General features: G+C 53.5%; 1 protein-coding gene across 4 annotated transcripts in view; it reads right to left on the bottom strand.

The window, feature by feature from the left end:
* SLC24A4 (solute carrier family 24 member 4) overlaps window positions 1-26,888 on the bottom strand; it is a 182,860-nt gene that overhangs the window by 30,922 nt on the left and 125,050 nt on the right. For 3 of the 4 annotated variants that reach the window (XM_032405817.1, XM_032405814.1, XM_032405815.1), the window contains 8 exons: window positions 26,398-26,482; window positions 25,780-25,883; window positions 24,889-24,963; window positions 21,988-22,013; window positions 20,171-20,224; window positions 18,490-18,632; window positions 14,028-14,197; window positions 9,713-9,917 (listed from right to left, as the gene is read on the bottom strand). In XM_032405817.1, coding sequence (XP_032261708.1) covers window positions 9,713-9,917; window positions 14,028-14,197; window positions 18,490-18,632; window positions 20,171-20,224; window positions 21,988-22,013; window positions 24,889-24,963; window positions 25,780-25,883; window positions 26,398-26,482 — 862 coding nt within the window. The remainder of the gene's footprint in view (window positions 1-9,712; window positions 9,918-14,027; window positions 14,198-18,489; window positions 18,633-20,170; window positions 20,225-21,987; window positions 22,014-24,888; window positions 24,964-25,779; window positions 25,884-26,397; window positions 26,483-26,888) is intronic. The other variant, XM_032405816.1, reaches the window with a different exon arrangement.

The raw sequence follows: 26,888 nt of genomic DNA, 5'->3' as shown, positions 1-26,888 counted from the left end.
TCTCTGTATCTGTTTTCTCATCTGTAAAATGGGAAGCACAATGGTTCCTGCCTCACACGAACTGAAATAAAACTGAAAATGAGCCAACACACATGATGTGTTATAATAACACCTTGTGCAGAGTAAACACTAAATTTTACCTATTGTTGATGTTAACAACCACATTAACTTCCACTTCACAGGTACTATTGTCAAACACTGGGTTGGGTGGTTTTACAGAGAACAATCTCAGAGAGATAAGGCCCTGTGCCCAAGGTCACACAGCTAGGAACTGTCAGACCCAGAAGGCCAACACCAAAGCCTCTTAAGGACCCCATCCTGAACTCTGGAGGGTGGGTTTTGATCTTGAGGGCACTAGAGGGGGCGAGCGGAGACCCCACAGGAAGCAGATGAGGTCAGGACTACAATCATGCTGAGCAGCCAGGCTGAGGCTGGGAGGGAGGGGAAGAATGGAAGGGAGGATGAGAAAGTACATACTAAGCTTCAGCAAAGTCAGAGGCAGGCCCTGCTGAAGGCTGACATGAGGATGCAGGCAGGGCTGGGCACACAGGGACTCAAGGCCCAGAGAGATGTATCTGGCAGTCCAGAGTAGAGGCCTGAAGGGCTCATGAGGTCTTTGGGAGGCCTTCTCCAGGGGAGAGGCCTTGGCCTGGTCTCCCCCCAACACTGGCACAGTCAGGGAACAGGGTTTGGCCACTAGGACCCTGTTCCCGCTCCCCGACAGAAGTAGCTGCCCTCATGGGGAAGAGGGCACAGATCCAACCCGCAGACCAAGATCTCCCAGGCCACAGAGAAGGGGTGGGGCTGAGCTCCCTTGGCTGGTGCAGATCCCTGAGACCCCATCCCAGTTCTGGGAATGAGCCCATGGCCCCTATTGAGCTCTGTGGACGCTCCACGACCAACTCTGGGACTGGATGTAAATGGGTCCCAGAGCTAGAAAGTCATCTGAGGTTGGTGCATCAATGCCCTTGTTCTAAAGACCCCAAGTTATGGCCAGCTCTGCACCCCACTTCAGGGATCTCAGGGCATCCAGCAGAGAGAGCTGTTCTGTCCCCCATCACTCTCCACTATGTGGCAGTGGGCGGACGGTCAGCCTCTCTGAGCCTCCACGGCCTCCTCTGTGGGATGGTAGGGAACTGCTGCCCCTCACCCACTTCCAGGAACTGTGGGGAGAACAGAGAAAAGCACAAAGTACAGAGCTCATTGCCCAGCCTCTGAAGGCTTTGTCTGAATTCGGAGTCCCCAGGGAGCATGAAATTAGAGACCGTTAATCCCAGAAACACCGAGAAAGTCAAGAACGCTCACTGCCCCCCCCCCCCCCCCAACCGCTGGCGTGCCCTCTGGCCTTAAACATTCTGCAAACCCTACAATGACAGGGCGGGGTGGCTGGGTTCCTGGGTTCCCATGTTCCTGGTGTCTGAAAACCACACAGACCCAGCAGCTGGCCTCCTCCCTCCCCTTCCTTTCTGCTGCCCCTGGCATCCTAGAGCCGACACGCCAGCTTAGCAGAGGGCCCTCTTGGCCAAAGTCAACAGTGACACCAAAGGACAGCACTTCGGAGCTGGGCAGACCTGGTGCCAGCCCCAGCCATGGCACGTACTCATCTGAGCCCCAGTTTGCTCATTTGGGAAATGGGGACCTACACCAGCCACCCAGGAGGGCTGCTGTGCAGTACCCCAAGTACCTAATATAAGGTGCTAGGTACAGGGCTGGGGCTGCGGCAGGTGCCTGAGGAAGCTATGGGCTGGGGCCTGCCTCTCTTTGGTCTCCCCGAGGCAGAGCCACACGGGTCCCTTACCAGGTCCGGTCTGAGTCATCAGTAAAGGTTAGTTTTACTGTTTTTCTCCACGCTGCACTAAGGTTCTCATGGACATGGACGTGCTGAGCCGGCCCTCAGCTCCCATTCCAACCTCCCTCCGGTGTCTGCAGAGGCGTCTCCCAGACTCCCTTGCAGCTTCAGGTCTGGACTCAAAAGAGCCTCCCTAATTTGAGAAGAATTGAGGTGGGGCCAGGCTGCCTTTCGGCTGCTCTAGATGCGCTCCCGGCAAGCAGGGCTCTGGGATATTGGGATTTGCCGCAGGGGGGTCTGAGCCCAAGCACTAGCTGAGTGGATGTCAGGGACTGTCCAGAGGCCTGGCCACCATCCCAGTGCCCTGTTTGTGCTGCTCTGGGAGTTGAGACACAGCTGTGGCAATGGCCTCTTGGTCCCTGGATCACAGCTCTGATGGCGAGATCTCGAACTCACAGATCTGTGGTATCCTGGCTCCCACTGCCCCGATTCTGGTGTGGCGGCAGTGGGTGCAGTTTCGGTGGGGGAGGCTCTGGGGTCACTGCTGGTGCCCAGACTAAGATGTCCTTCCCATGATCACATAAGGCACCTACATCTCTGCATTTTCTTTTTCCTGCGTCTGAGATGGGCTACACCCAGCATCTCCTGATAACCCTAGAGGCGGCAGTCACAGGTCCCACGAGGGATGCAGGCGTGCATGTGCGCAGACCCTCCTCCCCCAGAGCCACCTTCTTAGGGGCCACCAAAGCCATATTGGCGAGCAGAGTGAACTGACCAGGGGCGGACACCTGGCCTCTGGGCCAACGGCATTCTCTCTTTCCAGATTCTGGAATTCAGATACAGCACCAGCAAGCTAAGTTAGGGGGGGTTGGAACGGTCATGGACCAGTCTGGAGTCCATGCGAGGCCACAGTCTGCAGTGAGGACTGACCGAATCTACAAAAGCCAGTCTGACAGGCATACATGGAGAAATGAAGACAAGGACCAGGAAGAGTCCTGACAGCCACAGAGACCCTGAATCCCGGCCCTGGATGACTCTAGCTGTTTCTGTGCTCTGGGAATCCATAACATACCCCTATATCCTTACTTTTTTTTAAAAAAGTCCCCCTTTATCTTGTGGGAGCTTGTGTGGGCTTTGCATTACTGGCATGGGAAGAGGCTTCGGGACCCCAGCACATGATGGGTCCAGGTCCCCTCACCCCCGCCCTCCCAGCGTGCACCACGCTGGCCTGACTGCAGGAACACCATGGAACAGCATCCGGGGCAAATGGCCTGGATGTTTGGCTCTTTCTGGTCAAAACTGCCCCTTGGGGAAGCCCATGCCCCTCTCTGGGACTCAGTTTCCCACTTCATAGGAGGCAGCAGCAGGTCTTAAATTCCTACGATCCCTTCTGATCCTAGTATTCAGATACCGTTTATCACATACCTCAGGGACCTGGAGGAAAATTGCTTCCACTTAGATTAAAAAAAAATTGAGCTTCTTTCTCCACTATGCTCTATTATGTTTTTATAAGCCACCCATAGCCAGAAAGTGAAAATAATCCAAATGTCTAGCAACAGATGGATAAAGGTGGTGTATCCATACAAGGGAGTATTCAGCCATACAAAAGAACGAGGTGCCGACATGGGCTCCCACATGGATAAAACTTGAAACCACACTGAGGAAAAGCAGCCAGTCACAAAAGGCCACCTACGACATGATTCCACTCCTATGAAATGTCCAGAACAGATAAATCCAAAGAGACAGAGTAGTGGTTGCCAGGAGGGGGGGGGGGGGGGGGGGGGGGGGGGGGATAGGGATAAATTGCTAAGGGGGAGGGGTGGTGAAAATAGTCTAAAGTTGATTGTAGTGATGTTTGCACAGCTTTGTGAATCTACTAAACCCCACTCAACTGTATAGTTTAAAGGTGTGAATATTAGGGTAAGTGAAATCTCTATCTGCAAAGCTGTTACAGGGGATGAACAGTACACTTAGCACGATGAGCAACGTGTGGAATGCTGAATCACTAGATTGCACACCGGAAATGAATAGAACACCACATGCTAATTATACTGGAGTTAAAATTTTTAAAAAAAATAAAGTTGTTACATTAAAAAAAAAAAAAAAACACCAAAAAATGCTCTACCAGAGTTTGTTCTGATGGGGCTGTGAGCCGACAGCTCGGCGCTCCACAGCAAGGGCAAGGACACTCCTTTGAAATCCTGACTTTGACTTATGAGACAATTTCTCTGGCGGCTCCAGAGACGGAGGCAAGAATGAGAGGCTTTCCACCGTGAAGAGCCACGTGTCTCTGGGGGCCTGGAACAGACGGGCACTGTGCCCGGACTGTCACATGTACGTGAGCCCATGGCCCCTGGTTTTTCCGCCACGTTCACGGTGCTGCGGGGCTCCAAGGTGAGAATGTGCCCACGGGTTTCTAGAGCTCTATTTCTCCAGTGCACTGCCCCCCCCCCCAGGGTTTAAAGAGGCTAAACAGAACCCTCTTGTCCCACCTGGGGAGAATAAGCCCTAAAAAGCCCTAAAAACATCCCCAAATCTCCAGATTGCCTGTGCTGAGTTTTATTCTAATAAAGGAAGAGAAGGTAGAGCCATGCCATCCAAGGCCTGAGGAGGACATGTGAGGTCCCCAACAGTTTATGCCCCACAGACACATTATTTGGCAATCCACTGGTTGGACCCCAGTGCTGGCCCCTAAGCATGTCTGGCGTCAGAACACCAGGGTGCAAAACCCAGCTCTGCCCCCTTCCTCCTGGATGACGTTGGCAACTACATCTCTCTGTGCCTCAGTTTCCTCACACAGGAAATGGGGAGCACGGCATCCACCCTCTAGGGTTGTCGTGTAGACTCAATGGGTGACTACGTGCAAAGCCCCCTGCCTGGGCCATAGGAGGTGCTCAGTAAGTTTTACCTCCTGTGACTGTTCAAGCACCTCCAAGGGCCTAGACTTTGAGAAATGCACATTCATCCCAGTCTCTCCACTGACAGGAGCTGCTCGGCCTCGTAGATCCCGGATACATATACATCTGAGGTCATCTGCCGGTTGTAGGACAGCCTGGGGGCTCACGGTCCGGGACTCTGCTCCCCAGCGGACCAGCCTGGGATGGTGTTCACAGCTCAGGAGGCACAGGATGGAAGAGCGGCTCCCCCCACTTAATGGCCATGTGATTCGGGAAGTCACCCAGCCTCTCAGGGCCTCAGTTTCCCTCTGCAAAATGGAGATAAAGATGATGCCTAATCTCAAGGAAGCTGTGAGGATAAATCAAATGCTCAGTACCGAGACAGGACGGCACAGTGGTGAGCAGGGGCTGCCCAGGCGGGAATGCTCCTCTCCACCTAGATGCTGGGTGACTGCATGGCTGGCTTAACTTCTCTGGCCTCTCTTTCTTTCTCTGCAAAATGGAGATCATCGTCCCCACCTCATGGGAGGATTCAATGAAAGAAAAAGCTCTTAGAACAGGGCATAGCACCTGGAAGCCCCCCAAGAGCCCTGGAAGGGTTCCTGACTTTTCACTCCAGGCCTGACCTACAGCAAGTCCCCAGGGCTACAACAGTGGCAGACATGAAGGCCAGCATCCCAGTATCAGAAGAGAGGAGTCCCGTTGGCCCCCTGGGCTGATGGGCCCTCCCAGACCACAAGTCAACCACAAACAGCCTGCATTATGGGCTTTCCCCGGCCAGGCTGGGACTCAGGGTCACCAGCTGGTAACTTCAGAGCAGTTCCCCGGGGTTACAGACCACAGTTTCCATGGGAGAAAAAGCTTCTCTCTTCTTCCTCTTCCCCCAGCCAACAGCTGGCCCGGGGAAGCCTAATCACCAGTCTCCACGGCCCAGAGTGGGAAGAGCAGGCTGCAGTGGATGTCGATGGGAATCCAGCAGCAGGCCAGGTGGGCACCAGGGACAGGCTGCTGCTGAAATGTCCCTGGGCTCTAGTCTACAAGCCCCGTGATCCCGCATGCGGGTGGCAGAGCCCAGGGGCCCCAGGCTGGGGCCACCTCCTCTACCTGTCCACCGTGTAGTAAAGGCAGATGATGCATAAGACGCATCGGGTAGTTAACTGCTTGGATTTACCCAGCACACCCGCAAGCTCTCAAAGGACAGGGAGCACGGCTGTCCTGTTCCCACCTGCATACCCAAAGCCCACAGTGGTCTCGTACCCAAATATTTACTGAAAAGACTGATCTTATCTGCGAAGTGCCCAGAGCTGGGCACCTGGCGCACAGCAGGTGCTCCCTGACACTCAGGATGACCATGGCTCCAGGCCTCCAGGGATCCTGGCACCTGTGACCCTTCTAGAACACAGCGTGTAGTCCAAACAGGGAAAGAGGTGAAAAGCTGGATATAACAGAAACCACGTGATTCAAGCACATAATCCAAATTAGCATTTTCTGCACACCTACTATGCACCGGTCGGTGCCGAGAGACAGTGGCTAAGCACCTTATTCACTACTCAGAGCGAGCCTGGGGCATAAGCACCATCGCCCTCGTTCTCTGGCTGAGGAACAGGCTTAGGGACGTGAAGCAGCTTTCCCAGTGCTACCTGCCGGTGAGTGAACCAAAACTTGAACGCAGGACTTCTGGACTCCAGAGCCTGCCTCCCAGGCTGCCCCCGACTACACAGAAGAATCGTGCATAGAACCAGCAGGCCCCGATTCATCCTGCCACTGCAGCGAGGCTGGTTCCAAGCCACCCAGAGGAATGGCTCCTGCCCTCCTCCCATCCCCACCCCTGCTACCACTTTCCTCGCCCCTGGTGACTCCTTCTTGGGCCCAGCTTAGGGGATAGCTAGCTCCCTCTGCCCCTAAAGCATCCTCGGGGCCACTGGCCAGCCCCAGATCACTGTGAGGTCACCACCAGAGAGGAACTGAAAAGACAAGGTGAGCGAGAGTGGGTGGTCCAGGGTCAGGAGCCAGACCCTCCCAGGCGCTGCGTCCCACCGTCCAGGTTCCTATAAACCTCTGCCCACACCGGCCTCGCTTTTCTGTGGCCACAGTACACACCTAAACGGGCAGCAACCACATGGCTCCCTTTCCATACCCCACTCCTCAAAGGAGGCAAGGGGAAGGCAGAGGAAGCGGTGCAGGAAGTAACTCGTGGTTTCTAAGGGCAACACCTGGACACACATCCGCAGGGACACAAAGGGAGAGGGAGCTTTGCACAGGGACGCAGGAAGCTCGGCCTGTTCCTGAGGGCAAGAGGAGGCAAGCACGGGGCGGAAGCTCCCAGCATATGGCCCCGATCTGAGCTGAGCCCTGGGGAACGTCCTGGAGCCTCCGCCTGGAGGAGGAAGGTGACCAACTGCAGCAGGAAGCCGGGGCCTGCCAGGCAGGGGTCCACAGAGCCTGCAAGCTGCCCGGGCCCAGCCCTGGCAAGATAGCAGCGTTTTGAAGCTCCCCGCCTCCGGACCTCCCCAGGGGGCTGAGCCATCCAGAGTCCTGCAGGGAGCTAGATCCCATTTCCCATGGCCACTTCTCTGAGAAGCGCCAGGTCCCGGGACAAAACCAAGGGAGGGACGGCAAGCCTTGGGGTCCACCCCACCCAGTCCTGCCAAACTCAAGGTTTTGAGGAAACGCAGAGGTGAGTGGTCCTTACATGTGGCTGCCTGAACGGCTGCTGCCAAGAAGGGCACCTCCCTTCTTTGGTTTCCGGCCAAGCCCTGGACAGCGGGCAACGCCCGCACAAGGGTCCACATGAAGTGGCCAGTGCAGGGTGGCAGCTGGGGCCCCATGAGGGCCCACATCCGCAAAGTGGGGACTCTGCCACCCACCTTCTGGGACTAGAGAAGACAACTCACGGCACGGTACCTCCTCCCCGGAAAGCTTGGCGGGGCCACGGCTGGCCTCTCCCTCCACATCCCAGCCCCCGCTGCATCTGGGCTCCGGCCCCTGAGGAACCGAAACCCCTGGGGTGCGTGCCGCCCCGAGTCCCCGTGCTCGCCCTGAGTACACATGGGAGAGGAAGTGGGCTGCTGGAGTTACGATGCACAGCTGTGGGGGGGCCCCGGGGTTCCGGACTCCGGGCCTGTGTTTGGACCGCTCATGAACACAGTATTGAAAAATGCTAGGCAGGGCAGGGCCCCATCCCGGCTCTTCAGACTTGGAGCAGGTTCTGCTCTGGTGGGGGACACACCGCCCTCCCGGGATCCCACTGCATAGATATCATCTCTCCCCCAGTGTATCCAAATAGGTCATCTGATACAGATTCCCAGGATCTGGAGAAGAACACCCCTTCTTTCAGTGGCCCAGGCCTGGCCCCAGGGGCCAAGCTCCCACCCAAGTACAGTGTGACCTTTAGCCCACAAGTCAAGCTACCTGAGCATGATCTCTGCTCCCCAGAGCTTTCCAACAGGTGTGCTGACATGTCAGATGGACCTTGGAGGGGGTGGCCTGAACCCCAGGCCTGGGTCCCTCTGTGACCTTAGTGAAGGGAAAAAATTCACTTGCCTGGTCTGCCCTTCATGTGAAAGAAGGGATCAGCAATTCCTGACCTGGCGAGTTCCCAGGAATCACCCAGAGAAGGTTGGAAAATTCTGATTCCCACGTCCTGTGCCGATCTTTGAAATGTCCGTGTTTTAGAACCAGACCCTGAATTTGGGGAAGAGCCAGGTAGCTGTGATCGGCAGACCCTGGAGACTCTCATCTAGGAACTCTGAGGCAGCTGTGTGATCTCAAATGGAGCCCATATTTTCAGGATGAACCATGGTGGCAGAGTATTCCAGCCTGGGTAGGCCCCCCACCGTCTACTTGGGGGCAGGAGTCTTTCCAAAACATGGGGATGAGGGACTGGACAGCCTCTCTCCCCACAGAGCCATCTCTTAAATTACGTGCTCTGTGAGCCTGATGTTAAACACAGAATTCTTTTCAGAAAAACATCAAGTTCTGGACTTGAAAATCCTAGAATTCTGGGGCCTGTCCAGATGGCAGGACACCAAGACAAAAACTCTGAGACCGAGGCCTTTCTCTCCCACCTAGGACTCAAAGGCCCACACAGAAAGTTGGTTAAAGAGGAGGGTACACTGTGGGTGTCTGGGATTCCTCTCGCATGTGAACTCACTGGACAGATACCTGCTAATCACCTACCATGTGTCAGGCAGAAGCGAAATAGACAAAGATCCCTGCCCTTTGTGGAGGTGACATTTTAGCTGGGGGAGACACACAAGAGAAAAAAATACATAAAATATTTCAAACAGGGTAGTCAGGGATGGCCACCCTGAGAAGGTGACATTTAAGCAGGGACCTGAAGCAGGGGAGGGAGTGAGCCATGTGGACCACCGGGGAAGGTGCATTCCAGCGACAGGCAAGTGCAAAGGCCCTGAGGCAGGGCATACCTGGTGTGTTCTAAGGACAGTGAAGGGGCCAGTGTGGCTGGAGAAGAGGGCACGAGAAGGAGAAGAGCAGAAGTTGAGGTCAGCAAGAAGCTGGCAGTCAGAGGACACTAGGCTGCAGAAGTCACACTCCAGTGAGATGGAAGGAGCTGAGGGCTTACGTACGGGTAGGAGATGTTGTCAAATGTAGAAGGTGTAACTGTCTATGGGTAATTTGTGGCCTTAGAATATCCTGTTGGCGAATGTCTGGTTGGAGAGTCTAACCAGGTCCATAAAATTAAGAGTGGTGGTTGCTTTTTCTTACTGCAAAAGAAAGACCAGTTGCCCTGGGCATTTAAGTGCAATCACTAGGGGTTACTGGTCCCCATGTCTCCAGCTGGCCTGCTCTCTGGCGCGCAGGCTCCCCCACACGGGGCATGCCTGCATCTGACTGCGGCTCTAATCCACAGCTTGCTACTTAGGACGTTATATCAAGTGCCTCCAAGGCATTCTGGTGACCTAACGTCGACCCTTCGCACCAGCCTCCCCCGGCCCTCCTGGGTCCAGGTCTCCGTCCTGAAGACCTCAGCTCAGCCCGAGGGCCCTGCACCCCCAGAACTCACCGGGCATGGAGAAGGGGGACAGGAAGGCAGACTCGACCGGCTCCGGCTCTGGGGGTGGGGGTGGCGGCTGGGGTTGTTGTTCCTGCTCCCGCTGAGGGTCTTCGGGGTTTTCCATGGGAACGTTCCCGTTCTCGATGTTTTCGTGTCTCCCGTTTTGAAGTGGCTTGCTGTTGACACCGTTAGCCGAGTTGATCAGTCTCTGCCGCTGTGTGGACGGGAGGCAAGTCAGACGCCAAGACATGTGACAAAGTGTCACACGGTGGCTTTGTTCCTTACCGAGACATAGCCCTGAAAGGTTTCTAGAACACCATCCCTGGAGATCAGTCTCCCTGAGAAATGGCCCAAGAACCTTGGACTCCATCTCAGTTTGCTCGTCTCCAGGCAGACTGATACCGGGAAGCCTTTGGGGATTGGTCAGGGCCTGGATCCATCACCACCTTTGTGCCCACCCAGCCCATGACCACCCAGCCCCTGACTCTGGATGACAGTGACCATTCCAGATCCTTGACATTTATAAGCTGTCTGAAGATAGTCACAGGAAACGTCCTGCATCATTTTTTGAATGTTTAATTTTTTTCACGTCTATTGTGCAAAAAATACACTTAAATGAGGCATATAGCTCGATGTGCTACATCAAGATGTAGAACATTTCCTGCCCCTCAGAAGATTCCCTCAGGCACCTCCCTGGTTTATATGCCCCTTCTCTCTAGAGGTAACCAAGGTAACTGCTATTCTGACTTTTATAAACATCAATTCGTTTTTCCTGAACTTGAACTTTGTATAAATATAATATGTATTATTCTATGTGTGGCTTCTTTCACTCAATATCTGTCAAACGCATTCATGGAGTTGCACGACCTGGTAGCTGGCTATTTTTCATGGCTGTCGAGTATTCCATTGTATGAATGACCGCCAACGCATTGTGTGGTTTCCCTTCTCTGGTTCTCATGAAGAATGCTGCTATGAACATTTGTGCACAGGTCTTTTTCTGGACAAATGCGCTCATTTCTTTTGGGTATTTAGGAGTGGAATTTCTAGGTCATTCAGTAGGTGCACGTTGAACCACTTCACACTCGTATCAGCAATGGATTAGAATTTCCTTTGTGTCCCGTTCTCGTCAATGCTTTACCCTGGCAGTCCTCCTAATTTGAACCATTCTGGTGGGTGGTGATGGTATCTAATTGTGGCTCTGTTTGCATTTCCCTGCCAACTAGCGATGCTGAGCACCTCACTGGGTTGCTGGCCACTGGGATGACCTCTGCTGTCCCAGGGCTTTGCCATATCTAATGGGTGTGCCCTGAACTAACCTGTCCTCTTCCTGGCCCTATCTTATAGTGACTGACAAAGGCTGCTTCCTTTCTGCCCACGCAGAAGCTGACCCTCCTCACCAAATCCATGGGCTTCTAGAAACCAGGGAAAGGTAGAGGCCACATTTCAAGAAATCCACAGGTTTCCACTTTCCTTTGCCTTTGCCCAGCTCCCATTCATCTGGTTCCAATTATAAAAGCCTGTGGATCAGTCTGAGTTAGGCCTTGGGGGTAAGGACTGTCACACAATGAACAAATATAGACCCCTCCTGATTCTTCACCAGGAGACTAAGAGTGCGTGAATGCGTCCCCAAGACATTATTCTCTACCTGTGTGCCCAACGCCTATCCTCATGGTTACTGGAAGTTAAAACATCATTATTAAAATAGATACATGTTATTTTTCTTTAAAAAAAAAAAAAGAAAAGGAACTGACCATTTAACCGTCTTCATGTTGGTTTTAGGCAGGGATTCCTAAATCATGAAGTCTAGGGTGGGGTGAAAATTTTTAAAATTCCTTTTTTTACAAGTGTGTTCACAACACTTAGCCTACCAAAAAGAGCAAGAGATCTATGTCTGAGACTCAAGTTCAGATGTGGAGGCATAATATTTTGCTACTTGAGTAGCAAACCCAAGTAGTACTAAATGACAGGTCATCCCTGTAGTTAAACAAACAAAAAAACCTAGTTGTACAAGGACAGAATCGTAAGGAGGGAGGCATGACTTAATGGCAACATGAATGGCAGCAATGGGAAGGGGTCATGATTCTAGCTTAATAGGAATCAACAGAGAATTGTACCTGGAAAAATATCTAAAGTTACCTGAGGTTGTATTAAGAGAGGCATAGATTACAATACAAAGGTGGTGATGGATCCACGTGCTGAGAGAGATAAGCTAGAAAATGGGGAGGACTGGAACCATGTTACATGAGGGAGGGTGGGAGGTTCTAAGGATGTTTAGGTTCAAGGAGAAAATCACGGGGTGGCGATGTTCAAAGGGTTGTCACTTGGAAGAGGCAATTAAAAACAACTCAAGCAGGGGCTGAACATTATAGAGGGGATAAAGATACAGAAAGAAGGGGCTGAGGAGGTGGACTAACTGACCCCTGATAATCTACACAGTCCCACTTTTGCAGTCTAGACTCAGATTTGGGTGGGAATTCCTGTTCTGCCCTCATATTAGCTGTGCGGCTCTGGGGAAATTATTTTGCCTCTCTGATAAATTGGAAATCTCATCATCTGCTTCAGATGGTCCTTAAGAGGATTAATGCTGTACCACAGGTAAAACATCCCGCACCTGCCCCGCCCTCAGCAGCCGGACAGACCAGCTCAAAATGACCAGCACCCAGGAGTGAGATGCATGGAAACTGAGGGTTGGTGAAATTTTGTGCCCCTTGGCAACTCACTGCAGTGGCTCTGGGTGAGGACAGCCAGGTGTAGCCTTGGAGTGAAGGAAAACCCCTCACACGCCCTCCCCCCATGCACCCACCCCCTACAAACCCCCTCTCAGCTGCTCTGTCCTCTCCGATGAATGAACGAGAGCATCTGTCCCGTAAGCACTAGAATCTACCATGGCTTAACTGCAGCTTTGCAAACATCTCTAACATTTTGGAATTAAAATGACTGAACATTCTAATGAGACCCAGGGTCTTAAGAAAAAACTTTGAAACCGGGCATTTGGGTTTTTTTTTTTCCTCCTCCCACTCCCATTCCTTGATGAATTTACCCCAAGATATGGCTTAGCCTCCACGCATAGCTTATCAGTTGTGTGTCACTGAAATTTTTAGAACTGTAAGCATCCTGCCAAACATTCTCAGTTAGAGAAACTGAGGCCCAGGAAGATTAAGCGAGTTAGTGGCTAAAGTGAGATTAAAACTCAATGTCCTCTCCTGAGCCTGGCCTCTCTGGATCCCCATGCTACCTGCCAGGGCACTCAATCCCAGCCTGGGGGTGGGGGTGGTGGGCGGAAACAAGGTTTTCCCAGCAGCCTAAAACATCTGGGGGCATGACAATCAGTATTTTACTGGTTCATCAAAACCCCCATTATTTCCCTAGTGCATATGGCATGAAAAAGATACTATAAACCCAAATCCTTCAGAGTTGTCCCCACCCCCACTCAATGGGCACAATTATCATGCTCATGAAAAATAACTAGGATTCAGTAAAATTTCACTGATTCCTATTTTACTGACTAGGGTCAAAAGGATTCAGAATGATGCAAAATTTGCAATGTTTCTCCTTACTACACCTTCCACAGGGAGGACGTATTATGTACGAAAGCAGAAATGTTCACATTACAGAACTTTTAAGCCCTGGGCGATGTCATTTTTCCATACCTCTGACATGCTAAATATGGTTTATTAGTTATTAAGGTTTCAAGCTGAGAACTACCTGGGTGTGAGAATAAGGACTTAAAACTCCGATATGCACATATGTGGCAAAGACTGGAAGAAAGCTAACCCTAACCCTAACAATTAGAGCCTGGGCATCTTTGCTAAACTGTCTGGACATGAAATAACATTAAAACAGATTTTTTTTTTCCCCCAAATGAGTAAGAGGGCACAAACTTCAAGCAGAACAGGAGGGTGCAGAGTGAAAAGGAAGTCCCCAAGGGTAAGTGACCTCTGCCAGCATTCTTGGTTTTCTCCTAGAGTTGTTCTATCCATAGAGAACAGGTGTGTGCTCATCTTTTTTTTGGTCCTCAATAACACTTTAAAGAAACAACCCGTACTTCCAACTGGCCTTTCTCCAATTAGCTTTCCTTTAGTGCCTGACAAAAGTCTTAGTGGCACATCTTAGAAATCGTATTCGATTGCTCCCTGCCTTGTAACACACCTCTGGATCAGATCGTGTGCTGCCCGCGGTAATGTTTGGGCCTCCTTCCGTAAGCAGGGACGGCAATAAAGGCCAGCCCGGCCGAGGACTTCCTGGTGACCCAACAACAAGCGTTCTCAAAGTGCAGCAACACATCCGAGGCCATTCCCTCTCAGTGCCCTTGACGCAAACTGACCTCATTGATTATGATCCTGCTAGCCATCCGCAGTCGGGTCCTGGGCCCAAACTTATTGGTGATCATGATGCGTAAGCCCGCCTCCGGGAAGCTGAACTTGGGAGGGCTGGAGCTCATGACCTCGTCCACCATCACCACTGGGTTTTTGCTGTACTGAGGCTCCTCCTTCACTATATTGAGCACAAAGCCATGATTAGTGCCGAGATCTCCTGGGGACGACACCCCAGCGCTGGGCCAGCTGACTTCCCCTCATGCTGCAGACCTCCTGGGGCTGTGATCTTGGCCACTGCCGGGGAGCCTGACTGAGCCCAAGGGGACTGCCTGCCAACGGGGAGTGTTAGCCGAGGCCCCGGGGTCCCGTGCTACCGGACCACTCATGAGCAGGCGCTCCATGTCTAGCCCCTACGCCAAGTGAAGCCCCCTCTTTTGGGGGCCCATCTTGACTAAGGTCTCTCAGTTCCTCATCTGCGCCTCACTGGGAAGCCCAGCTACAATTAAGACAGGGTCCCTGCCACCTCCCAGCCCATGACTGCGAGGGGACCTTTCTTTCCCTCTGTTGACAGAGGCTCAGATAAAACTTTGGATGTTGACAAGGACTCTCCAGGATGGAAAATGCTAGAAAGCACTAGACAGCACTGGCTCTCAGCTTCCCACCAGGCTACCTGCTCTGTTTGAACAACCATCTCCACCTGGCAGAGAAGGATGTATCTAACTGTGCTCTCCCCGAGGCAGGCAGTGAGGGTGAAGATGAGGCTCACAGGTGCTGGACGAGGCAAGAGAGACCCAAGGGGGAGAGCCTACTTGCTGAGGGCTGCTGGCCAAATCCAGTGTCTCTGATAAAACACACACCCTCCAGCAGGAAGGGGACTCTCTCTCACCCTTTGCTCCCCGCCGCCTCCTGCCCCCCCGCCCTTGAGGCTGAAGAGTAAATGTCTCCAGGCCTCAGGCCTCTTCCTCGCCACCTTCACAGACTCGCTCAGGGTGGGCATCCTCGGGGGATCTGACATCTAACTCCAGAGCCCTGGGGAGACCAGGAATGGAACCACTCAGGAACACAGCACACAGAAGCAGGTGGAGTTTTCCCCTCCGGGGAGGCTGTCAAAGCAGATAGGCCCGTCCCTCTGCCCTGGTCACCAGCTCCTGGTGAGCAGCCTTTCCGGGCAGGAGTGGCCAAGCGCACACCCTCGTGAGAGTTAATGGCACCAACACGAACAAATGCACACCAGACACGCACACCCTCACCAAACAGGCAGCAAGGCTCAGCAGACAGGAGGCGTGGTGGTTAGAAAGGAAGCCAGGAGGCCCATGCATCTGTCGGGGACAGACGCTAACCTCCAAGGAGGCGTGCGCGGAGGCCCTGGTTTGTTTGTTTCTGTAATGCATGGGTTATCGCTTGGATGAAAGCAGATTACTTACAGTTTAGAAGAGAAGAGTTAAGGAGACAAAGGCCGACAGAGATTTGCCAGAGGTGATTAGCGTGCGGTGGACGCCGAGAGTTTGGGGCAGCATTCTTGATGGTGGCCAAGATGCCAGGGGGTTATTTGAAGGAGAAGTTAGTAGAGGGGTTCCTGCTACTGGGGGCTTCAATGCTCGAGCCCCTGCTTGAAGCCAAAGTTGGATCCAGGGCCAAGGCAGCCTGGAAAGGTCCACGGTGAGCCTAGCCGTTAGCCCCAGTAGCCCGGGCTGTCAGGCCGTGTGCAACCAGCAAAGAGAAGCTGGACTCCCCACAGCGGTGGGAAACGGGGCGGGGGGCGCCCTCCTCCTCTGCCCCAGGGACCTTTTCTTGGGGTACTGTGCTCTGCTTCCTTGAGCAGAACTCAAGTGTGATGTGAAAAATTTCTAAGACTTTTAGAAAAACCCAAACATCTGAACAAAGCTGGAGGATGTTATTCCTTCCCACCCTCAAAACAACAACAACAACAACAACAACAACAACAAAAAATTGGCCTGAGAGGATTTGGTAAAAAGAACCGCATGACCTTTAAAGAACATTCAAGTACATAAAGGCATTTTACAAGAGTGGTAGTAACAAGGCCAAACACCTGCGAAGAGGCCAGGTTGAAAATTTTGATTTGACACGGGGAAACACCGAAACTGGGAACAGGCAAAGGCAGAGCTGTGTGTGTACGTGGGTTCTTGACAGAATCCACCAGCTACAATCTTGGGCTTCCTCGGGTGGGTGGGAAGATGGGGACCCGCCTGCAGGCCGAGGAGCAGGGAGGGGAGCTCTGTATTGGAAAGATTCGTGACATCACCGCTAGGAGAGGCAAACTGCTGAGGCCCCCTTCTCAGTCCCTGCAGGGTTCCTGCGAGCTCCTTCCTCAGTCTATTTCTGGGGGGACAGCGCCCTGCGGTGACTTACACACAGGGCCCTCCACCAGCCAGGGCTACAAAATCCTGAAAGCCGCATCTCTGGGACTCCTACCTCTCCACTTCCAGTCCTGCAGCCTCCCCCCGCCAGATCTTTTTCTCCTTGGCCTTTATCTAAATGCCTTCTCCCTGATAAAACTTGGGAGGGAGGCCTATCTTCCTCCTTTTCCTGTGTTTGGGTCGGGGGGAGGTTGGGCAGCCTTGTGTCTAATCTTCTAATTTTCTAGAAATTTTCCTGGACTTAGATATCTGGGGGAAAATAAGAGACCTGTGCGGGAGGTCCTACTGTCCTGGGTACCAAAGTTGTGGAGACAGCACCAGGACAGAGCTGTAGGAGAGGTCCCGCATGAGGCCGCTACCCACGCAGCCGTACGCGAGTAAGGGATGCTTCCCGTGGGACCCTAGGGAGGTGCCTCCTCCATCGGCCACACAGGTGGTACGTAGCTCTTGGGGCACCTGAGGAATGACCTTCTTTGCCGTGAAGGTCCTGAGGGCCCCGGAGCACTAATCTCTGGGTACAAGACTGGGCAGGACTCAGCCCCTGTCCTGAGACACTGTGTGTGGGGATGTGCGGTTGGGACCTCGGGGCCACTGTTAATCTGTGGAGCTAAAATGCAAACCAGAAGCCACATCCATCCCTCCCCTCTGAGGAGGTGGTCCTGGGAACGGGCTCTCCCCTGGGGTAGGCTGCTCGGCATTTTGGCAACAGGACACATGGATACAGCCCCAGGCTCTGCAGGCCTCTCTCCTCTGACCGTCGAGGACCGGCTTCTGGCAGCCGGGCCGTAACCATGACTACACTGGTACCCCCCCCTCCCCCACCCCTACCCCAGTGGGTTTCTTCTTTCTGTAAGGAGAGATTCATTCCTCCCTCAAGCACCTGTGAAGCGGGGTCCCTGAGGTGGGACAGAATAAACTTGCCTGACGTCCAGGGGATGGAGGCCCTACCCCAGGGTGAGGGGTGTGAGGGGTGGATCAGGGTAGGGGCTCCATCCCCTGAACGTCAGGCAAGTTTATTCTGTGAGGGGCCAAGGAGGACAGATTTCAGCCCCCACATGTCCCAGACACGAGCAGATTTCTGTGAGGGGCCAAGGAGGACAGATTTCAGCCCCCACACGTCCCAGGCCCCTGAGACCACCTGGGCTGTCGCAGACACCATGAAGGAGTTCAGGTCGCCTGAAAGAGGACGTGGCTCGCCCAGGGCCATGGGGAGCGTGGGAGAAAGACCCTCACGTGGCCCATCCACCTGTCCGCTGCTGAAGAGGCCTTTGCCAACACCGTGGGTGGAATTAGGAACAGCCGCATCTGTTTTTCCTCGACCCTCAGTACAAGAACCTATTCAGGCCCTAACACTCCCTGGGGGCTTGGGTGGGGAAGAACAGAAACGTGCCCCTCGTGCTGGCAGCTCCCCCCGCCCCCGCCCCCACACCGGGAATCACTGAGTAACTGGTGGGATTAAGATGCGGTTTCCAAAGCAGCAGCTGGTCTGGCCTAGCGGATTGGGGGACCTCGGCAGAGACAACACGCACTCGCTCTGCAGGCCCAGAACCCCAGGCAAGGGGACCAAAGAGAAGCCGAGGACACAAGGCTGCAGCCCCTGGGCCAGGGCTCCCAAGCAGGGCTCTCAGGGGCCAGTCTGGGCATTCCTGCTCAGCTCCGTGGCTGCCCTCCCGGGCCTTGCCATTCCTCTGGGTGACAAGCCAGAGGTCTCTCCAGAACGGAGTTCCCCGCCAGAGCTGGGCCCGGTGTGTGAGAAATCACAGGGAGACCCGCGCCTGCTCTGTCACCCCAAGTCCTCAGCCTCCTGCCACTGGCCTTTTACAAGGGTCAGAGAGGTAACTCACTGCGTTTCGGAGGGCTCTGAGCCCAGCAGGCCTGGAGCCTTCCTCGGGAGGCTTGGGGAAAAGTCCCCAGGGCGTGACTGTTGACTCTTGGTTCTTCTCCCTTCTATGCAAATGCAAATCTGAGCCACCTCTCCTCGGGGGCCAAAGGTAAGAGAGGGACAATTTGGGGGGGTGGCGTGGGCAGGAAAGAGAAGGGGAGAGCAGTTTCAGTGACGTGGTTGGGGCGGCTCCTGTCTGCTCAGCCTTACCTTGCCCCAGCAATGGCATGGAGGGGTCATCAGAACTGCTATCACAGTAATCATTACCATCCTCCAGCTCACTGTTGACCGTGTTGCCATTGGCAACGGCCTTTTGTTTGATGGTGAAAAAGGCCTGCATCTTCACATTGTACCTGCAAGTGAAGGCCGGAGGTCAGAGCTTCGGGAGACACCTGGCCGCAGTGGGCAGGTATCCCCACCCCACAGCCCATGCACACACAGGCGGAAGACCCTGGGAGTGGCCCATGGAGCTGACAGTCCCCTGACAGGACCCCGAGAACATTGTGTGGGGCGGGGGGGAGTGGTGGTGGCATAAGGAACCTCTGGTCCAAGAGCACGACCCATGCCTACTTATGCCCGTCCCAAGCCTGTCCTCATAAAGGAAGTTCAGGCCAGCGTCAAGGGCAGGCTCCAAGGAGGTGTCACCAGGCTGATCCTCCCTCCCACAGCTGCAGGTCCTGCCCCCATGGGCTGCCCGGTGGGCCATGCCTGCACCCCTCCTAGCCAGGCACACCCCCCACCCCCCAGAAAAGATACCATCTCCAGCTTTGACCCCAGACCGCCCACCTCACTGAAAGAGAGCAAGCGGTTCACGGGAGGACAAGCCTCCTGCCCTTGGACAGGTGATCACCCATTTTCACAAAATACTATAAACATTTGATATTAATGTGGGGCTTCAGAGTCTCCTCAAACTCAGTGTTGCTTTTAACTCTTTCTGAGGATGTGGACAAGAAGACAAAACCTAAAGAGGACTCAGCTCAAGGGGGTGTTTTTCTTTTTCTTTTTTTTTTTAATGTGGAAAAATTGGGGGGACATAAAGTTTGCTATTTTAACTCTTTTTCATTTTTAAGTGTCTAATTCACTGGCATTAATCACAGTTCCAGAACATGTCGGGTGACTGTCAGCATTATTTACTGTTGGGTTGCAGCATTGAGAACAATTCTGTGTGCCCATTCATCAATTAACCAGTGATCGGCCCCTCCCCCAGGCCCCCTGGTAATCTCTAACTTACTATCTCTATGGATTGGACTTCTCCTGGCTACCTCGCCTAAGTGGAATCATACTATCTTTGTCCTTTTGCGACTGGCTCCTTTCACTTAGCATGTTTGCAGGGCTCATCCCTGTTGTAGCACACGACAGAATTCCCTTCCTTTTTTAGGGCTGAATAATATTCCTCACGGGCTCTTTTGAGATCACGCTCACCCAGGCAGTTTTGGAATTGCTGCTTGGGTGCACATCCCTGACCCACCATCTGCACCTTCCTTCCTGAGTGACGCCCCCTGCAGGTGGCATTGTACGAAGCCTGGCACAGAAGTGAGGCAGCCTGGCTCTTTAAGAAGAGCAGTATTACATGATCGGGAGAGTTACAGGGCCAGTGAGAAAAAGCGGTCACCCGGGGCAGGGAGGAGCCACAGGGAAAGAGGTCTTGCTTGCCATCTGTCTTGGAGCAGCCTCATCCTCCACCCACCAGCCCTGCCTCCTCTGGTCCGGACAGCACCCCCCAAACAGTGTCTGAGCACCCCAGCGGGTACCCCCCAGAGAACCGGAGCTGGCTGGAATAGATGACAGCTGGTCTGTCATCAATTTTGTCTGGGCTCTAACAAAAGGCTAGAGCAGGAAGCGGAACGAGGCATCAGACTGCCCAGCGGGAGAAGAGAAAAAAGCTACTTACTTCATGATCAGAATGTAAAACGCATACAAGATGATGAGCACCAGTCCTTCCCACCTCAAAGAGAGAACGGAGACTGTGGTTAGGGCTGGGGGCGCCTGGGGCCTGGGACTGACGGCTAGGCAGCAGGGAATAGGGCAGGAGGTCCTTTGACCCTCCCTGGCCCCCGTGCCAGGCATGTAGGGGAGCCCCCCCAGCCTGTGTCCAGCTGCCATGTGAAGCCCTCTTGGGGACAGAGAAGGTAAGGGTGGGTTCTTCTCAGCGACAGGGGGTCTGCAGGGCTCAGGCAGCGTTCCCACAGGTACCTAGAAAATAGAGGGACCAGGACCACCCCATCCAAGGATCCACAGCGGGGAGTGACCTGGAGTCATACCAAATTGGTCCTAAGAGACCTGTAAGCTCACCCGAGATTCTGGCCCGGGACCAAAAAGGCTGTGGGTACAGGTGGGAAGGGGCCCAAAGAACTGTCTGGAGAAAGGGGCCAGCACAGGAGCCTGCAGGGCTGAGCACTGGGGCAGGGCGGGGTGGGGGCCTTCCTGGGATGCACATCCAGCTATCCAGCAGATGAGGCACCCAACCCCCGACGTGGCCAGGATCTTTGCAGCTCAGACCACAAGCCTCTGAGGAGCCACCCAGCTTAATTTGTCTGGTCATCTGACAAACGTGTGCTGAAGGCCTACTATGTGCCAGGCACGAGCTACGGTTGTTTCAGGAACTCTCCCTCTGCTGACAGAAGCTGCAGCCCAGCAGAGCTACGGAGAGACTTGTAGATGACCCCGCTACCGCCACCCCCACTCCACCTAGGCAAAGGAGACCCCTGAAGAGGAGAGGCTGCCTGGCTCACATGGTGGGTTAGGGGCCGGGGAGCGGGGGGTGAAAACAAGTTTCTCTGGGCCCATAGCACCTGGCTGCTCAGCAAGGCCTCCTGAGCACATTCCCACAGACACCGATGGGATGCGGACTCTGAATCACTGTCAGGAAGAGAACATTTCTATGGCCTATGGATGTAGGATACACATATACAATGAATACACCCACCTTTCCTTTCAAGTTTCTGCTTTATGTATCTTAATTAAGGAATCATTTCCTATCTCGAGGTCATAAAGGTGAGTCCTGACATTTTATTCTGTTTAACTTTGCTTTTTACAGTGAAAGCTTTAGTGCTTTTTAAAAAGATTTTATTTGAGAGAGCGAGCGAGCAAGCACAAGTGCAGGGAAGAGGGAAAGAGAGAAGAGACTCCCCACTGAGTAGGGAGCCCAACACGGGACTCGATCCCAGGACCCTGAGATCATGACCTGAGCTGAAGGCAGATACTTAACCAACTGAGCCACCCAGGCGCCCCTACAGTGAGATCTTTAATTCATCTGGATTCTCTTCTTGTATAAGGTGTGAGGAAGGGATCTGACGTTATTTTGTTCTGTATAGATCCCTAGTTTCTCCAGCAGTATTTGAGACCCTCTCCCTAACTCACTGCCTGTCGTGACACCTGTCATATCCCCCGGCCAAGAAATGGGCCCATGACTGGGTTCTTGGTTCCACAGTCCATTTTGGCCTATGTTTATCCCAGTGGAAAAATGCCATACCGTTTTCATTATTTTAGCTTTATAATATACTTTGTTATTTGGTAGAGCAGGAACACTGAGGGAAACAATCTTTGTCACTTTGAAAGGATAAAGGTGTGACTGCTTAGAATGATGCTTTTTACTTTCACAAGTGCATAAGCTCATGTTTGTAAAAATAATCTCAAAAAAGTTTCAACGAACCCAAAGAGGAAGGATAGGACCAAAAAAGGAACAAGAAACAAACGTTTAAAACTTACCACACAATTTCTTCATCATATATGAACTGGAAGGCAAAAGAAACAAAGGGTGGGGGACATATTTATTCCAAAAGAACACACACAGACCCTTAAGCACTCAGAGCTCACACACAGTGCCTTGTTATTTTTACACAAAGCTGGGCTCCTCTCTCCATTTCTGGGTTTCTCAGCGGCAGGTGACCTCTCCTTAGTCGAAACCCATCCCAGCAGATGCGACCGTGTGTGGCTCCAGGTTAGCGTGGGCCTCCCAAGAGAAATGGCCCGTGCTTCATTACACTCCAGGTCACGGATGGGGCCAGCCTGGCAGATGCACAGACTTGCTGAAATCAACACTCTTAAAAACTGAAAGACACCCATCTGTTTGTCTCCCTACAGTACCTACCTATCTATGGTACTCGTGTATATGGGAGGGAAGGGATATTCTTTCTTTTTTTTTTTTTTTAAGATTTTATTTATTTGAGAGAGAGTTAGAGCATGAGCAGGGGGGAGGGGCAGAAGGAGAAGCAGACTGCCCACTGAGCAGGGAGTCCAACTCAAGGCTCGATCCCAGGACCCTGGGATCATGATCTGATCTGAAGGCAGACGCTTAACTGACTGAGCCACCCAGGTGCTCCAAGGGATATTATTTTCTTTAAATAGAGAGTAACCTCTTTGGAGATTCTAAGGGCAAAGGACCCACTTGTACTATTTGAAGGGAGCCCCGGGCTGATGGTGGGGATGCTCAGTTTCTGCAGAGGGCACAGTCCTTGCCCCACAACCCCACCCAGAATCTTGGGCGCAGACACAGGTGAATGATGCCCCTGTGGTCCAGGGGAGGAGTCCTGGGAGCACCACCAGCCAGGCCCAGTGTGGACAGGAAGATAGAAGGCTACACCCACCAACTGATCTTGGAGACCAAGGGGCCCTGCATAGGATGCGAGGAGAAGCCAGGCGATCCACGGTGCCCCTTTCCTGGCTGTCATGGCGGGCAGCACACATGGGAGCTGCCGTGGGGAGGCCATTTCCGAGAGGGGTCATCTTGGCTGGGCATCACCGTGAGGTTCCCCAAACTCCAGGCTCTGGGGAAGTAGCACTCAACAGAGAGGTGCCCAATGCCCGCCTTGGGGAACGTGAGGACATTTGAGGGGGATATTTTTAGTTTATACAGCCCAGTGGAGGGCTACTGGCATTTAGAGGCAAGGTGCTGGCCAGGTGCTGACCAAGCTAGAACATGTGAAATACGTCTATCAGAAGGTTTTCCCACATGTGGCACACATCTTATTTAAATGTCTGGCTAAATATTTAGGCAAGTGGCGGGGCGGTGAGGAGGAGGGAGACCTGAGCCCAAAACTTAACTCCACTGTACAAATCAAAGTACTTTTACACAGTTTTAATAAATATGTAATTCTCCAGTGAGGTAGCTATCATGCAAATGGAGGGGCAGGTGGACTTGGCTCTGCCTAGCGGTTTATCAGGGGTCATTCATAATTTTGGAAAATCATGTCATCAATGTCGGCACCACTCACGGGGTCCAAGGTGCCCGCCCAGCACCCGGCCTTCAGTCTGTGCAGGTAGATTTCAGGCTCAGAGATTTTTCTGTATGGGGGCAACGGGTTACATCATCTGGGGTTCTAGCATCTTCTTGCCAAAACATTTACACACTGAAAGATGTATTCTTTTATTATAAATGACTTTTGTCTTTGATAGTTTGGGCATCATATTGATTCTTTTTTTTTTTGAAACCGTGTACAGGTGAATTATTTTATCTATAACTTTCGTTTTCAGGGTTGTGGTAGGCAGGGGTCCCAGTTGTCTCAAATGGTCCCAGTAACCCTCTGCCTGACATGCATGCCACTGCACCTGTATCTACGGCCTGGACCTAGGGACTGGCTTCTAACAAACAGAATATGGCAAAAGTGATGGGTTATCACCTCCAAGATTAGGTTACAGACTCGCTTCCACCCTGGCACCTTCTCACCCTTGCTCTGAGGGAAGCCAGTTAGTGTGGTGAGCGCTGTACTGAGGCGCGGCCGGCCAGGAAGGATTGGAGGAGGCCTATCTGCAGCCCCACCAGGGATCCCCAAAGCGGATCCTCTCCCAGGGGAGTTGTATACCCTGGCCAACATCTGTGAGAAGCCCTGGAGCAGAGGACGCAGGTAAGTCACCCCCAGATCCTGATCCATAGACAACGAGAGCGAGAAATACTTGCTAGTTTAGGCGGCTGAGTTTGGGGGAAATTTGTTACGCAGCAATAGAGGATTCATACAAGGGATGGGACTGCCCTATACAGTTGACTCTAGATCTTGTAAGGTTGAGAACGGTCTCTCTGGGGCACATTCCAGAAAATCTGGGCACACCATGTGCATCTGCCCTCATGCCACCGCTTGAATTGAGATGGCTCCCCTGTGGATGGCACACTCCTCGGCAGTAGCCTGCGTCATATGCTTCAGTGTTGTGTGCCATGATGTCACCCTAGCCCTCGGGGGACCACAGGGGTAATCCCCCCCTTCCCCCCGATACTAACAGACCCGAGAAATCTCTGTTCCAGCTCTTCTGCCTTTCTCCTGTTCTCCCAGGTGCCCACAACGCCTGCCTCTAACCAGCCTCTCTCTCTCCTGCTCTGCAGTAAGCGGTGAACCCAGAAACTCTGATTCTCAGGCATCGGGCTCTAAGTGAGGCTCTGAGGGCCCCTGAGGAGCAAAGTGCTTGAACTTAACCGCTCGGACCATGTGACACATGCTTTGACGTTTCCAAGGCCTTTTTGAATTCAAGGTGGTCCCTGGATTTGCTCCATAACCAGGGTGTCAGGTATGAGGTTTTCAGGCAGGGGAGGCACGGTGGCAAGGGGATGGATCAATTATGGCGCTGGGGACAGAGACAGGCAGGGGTCCTGTGTCCGCACACGGGCAGGGGGTAACTCACAGCAATGAGGACGACGACAGAGAGGGTGTAGTACACGGAGTCTCGGCACACAGCCCACCACGTCAGACGGACCACCTGCCAAGCAAAGGGCTGTCAGCTGCTGCTGGTTGGGGAGACTGGGGGGGGGGGGTTGGTGCGGGGAGTGGCTTTCTCGCCACCCCCTGAGCCCTGCAGGTGCAGGGATGTGCCCATGGAGCTCCTCCTAACTGTGCCACCAGAAACAAATCTTTCCTGGCTGCTCAAGGCCGCCCAGTGTTCTTCACTATATTTGGGGAACAGAACAAAAGTACAGAATGTTTGTAAGTGATGGCCAAGCTCCTTCAAGGTAACATCTCATGTCTCACAGCAGAAGCCCAAGGTCAAGGCAGAGGCCAGAAGTACTTGCTTTCCCCCTGATGCTGGAAGCTTCTGGTGGTAAACTAGCCACCCACCTCTACCTCCCTTGGCCAGGTAGGGCCTACTCGTGAGTCTCACTCTCTGAGGGTGAGTCTAACGTCCCCACGGCCCTGACGACCAGGAAGATGCTGATGGGGTATCAGCAACAGGTCAGCTTCATGCTCCTTGCTAAGGAGGCCAAAGGCAGGCCTCAGATATTTCCAGAATCTAGCTCAGCGTCAGGGTTATAGGACGTGCCTCTCAAAGATCTACTGCTACTGAGTGAACGCTCACGCTCGGCCCGGACAGCAGAGCCGACACTGTCCTGCCCTCGGATCCGCTGGTGCGGGATGTGGAAGGAACGTCAGACGCCACTTGCACCCGTGAGGACCTGGGCTCAGAGGGGGAAGCTGACTTGCTCAGCCTCATTCAGTCGAGGGCGCATCTAAGGGGCGGCCCTGGGTTCCCCCACTGCTGTCCCTTAGGTCACTCTACGAAGGGAGACAAACCACTGACCTGCCCCGCAAATAATCCACAAACGCCAATTATGCACAAGATGTTGAACACGGCAGAGCCCACGATGGTCCCAACCCCAACGTCTCCGTGGGTGATGAACACGCCTGCAACGGGAGAGGCGGAAATCCTCCTGGGCCTGCCCTGCCCCCGACCCAGGCCGCTGTGAGGTCTGTGTCCCCAGCCCCATGGACGGAGGGAGTTGTTCTCACCACAATGCCTGTGGGGCTGAGGGGGACGGCAAAACCAGAGAGGAGACAGTGTCCTGGGGACCAGCTACTCCACTCCCCGTTTTTTTTTTTTAATAGCTTTATCGAGATATAATTCACATGCCATAAAACTCACCCACTTGAAGTATATAATCCAGTTTTTTGGTATAGTCCCAGAATTGTGCAACCGTCACCACAATCTAATTTTAGAACATTCTCATCACCCCCAAAAGGAACCCTCTCCCCACCCACTCTTCGCTCCACCGCATGCCCCAGGGAACCGCTACCTTCTGTCTCCCCAGCTCTCCCGTTCTACAGTTGAGAAAACAGAGGCTCCGAGCTGACAAATGCCCTCACTGGTCAGGTGAGGGGGGTCTAGACCCTGGGTCCCTGGCTGGTTGGGATTTCTTACCAATAACGGAGGCAAACAGCTCGGGCGTCGAGCTTCCCGCAGCCATGAAGGTGGCTCCAGCAACGTCTTCACTCAGATGGAGCTTCTGAAACGGAAGTGACCACAGACACTCAGGCTGGGAGGTGGGGACAGCGGACACACTCAGCGGACACTCCTGCGGCCCCAGAAAGCGTGGGGAAACTGCTGTGGCCTGAGCGGGCCGTGTCGCCTCCCGGCACCCCGAGCACACACCTCCCGCTACTCTGTCGGCCACCCCACCCGGAGTCCCCTGTCCCCTTCCCCTGTCAGTTTCTGCTCACTCTCCAAGCCCCTAAATGAGGTCTCCTCTCTAGGGGTACACCCAGAGCCACCTGTCCCCTGGGACAGGTCAAAGAGTCTGGTCCTCCAATTAACGAAGCACAGATCACCCGATGAGGGTCCGAGGATTCTGCCCTTGCCTTCCCCACCGGACGAGGAGGACAGGTTGGCCTTTTTCTCAGCCTTGGGTCGCC

The sequence above is a fragment of the Phoca vitulina genome, unplaced genomic scaffold, assembly GCF_004348235.1.
Source record: "Phoca vitulina isolate PV1807 unplaced genomic scaffold, GSC_HSeal_1.0 scaffold7, whole genome shotgun sequence".
NCBI classification, from domain to species: domain Eukaryota; kingdom Metazoa; phylum Chordata; class Mammalia; order Carnivora; family Phocidae; genus Phoca; species Phoca vitulina.
This window is presented reverse-complemented; position numbering and strand designations above follow the sequence as displayed.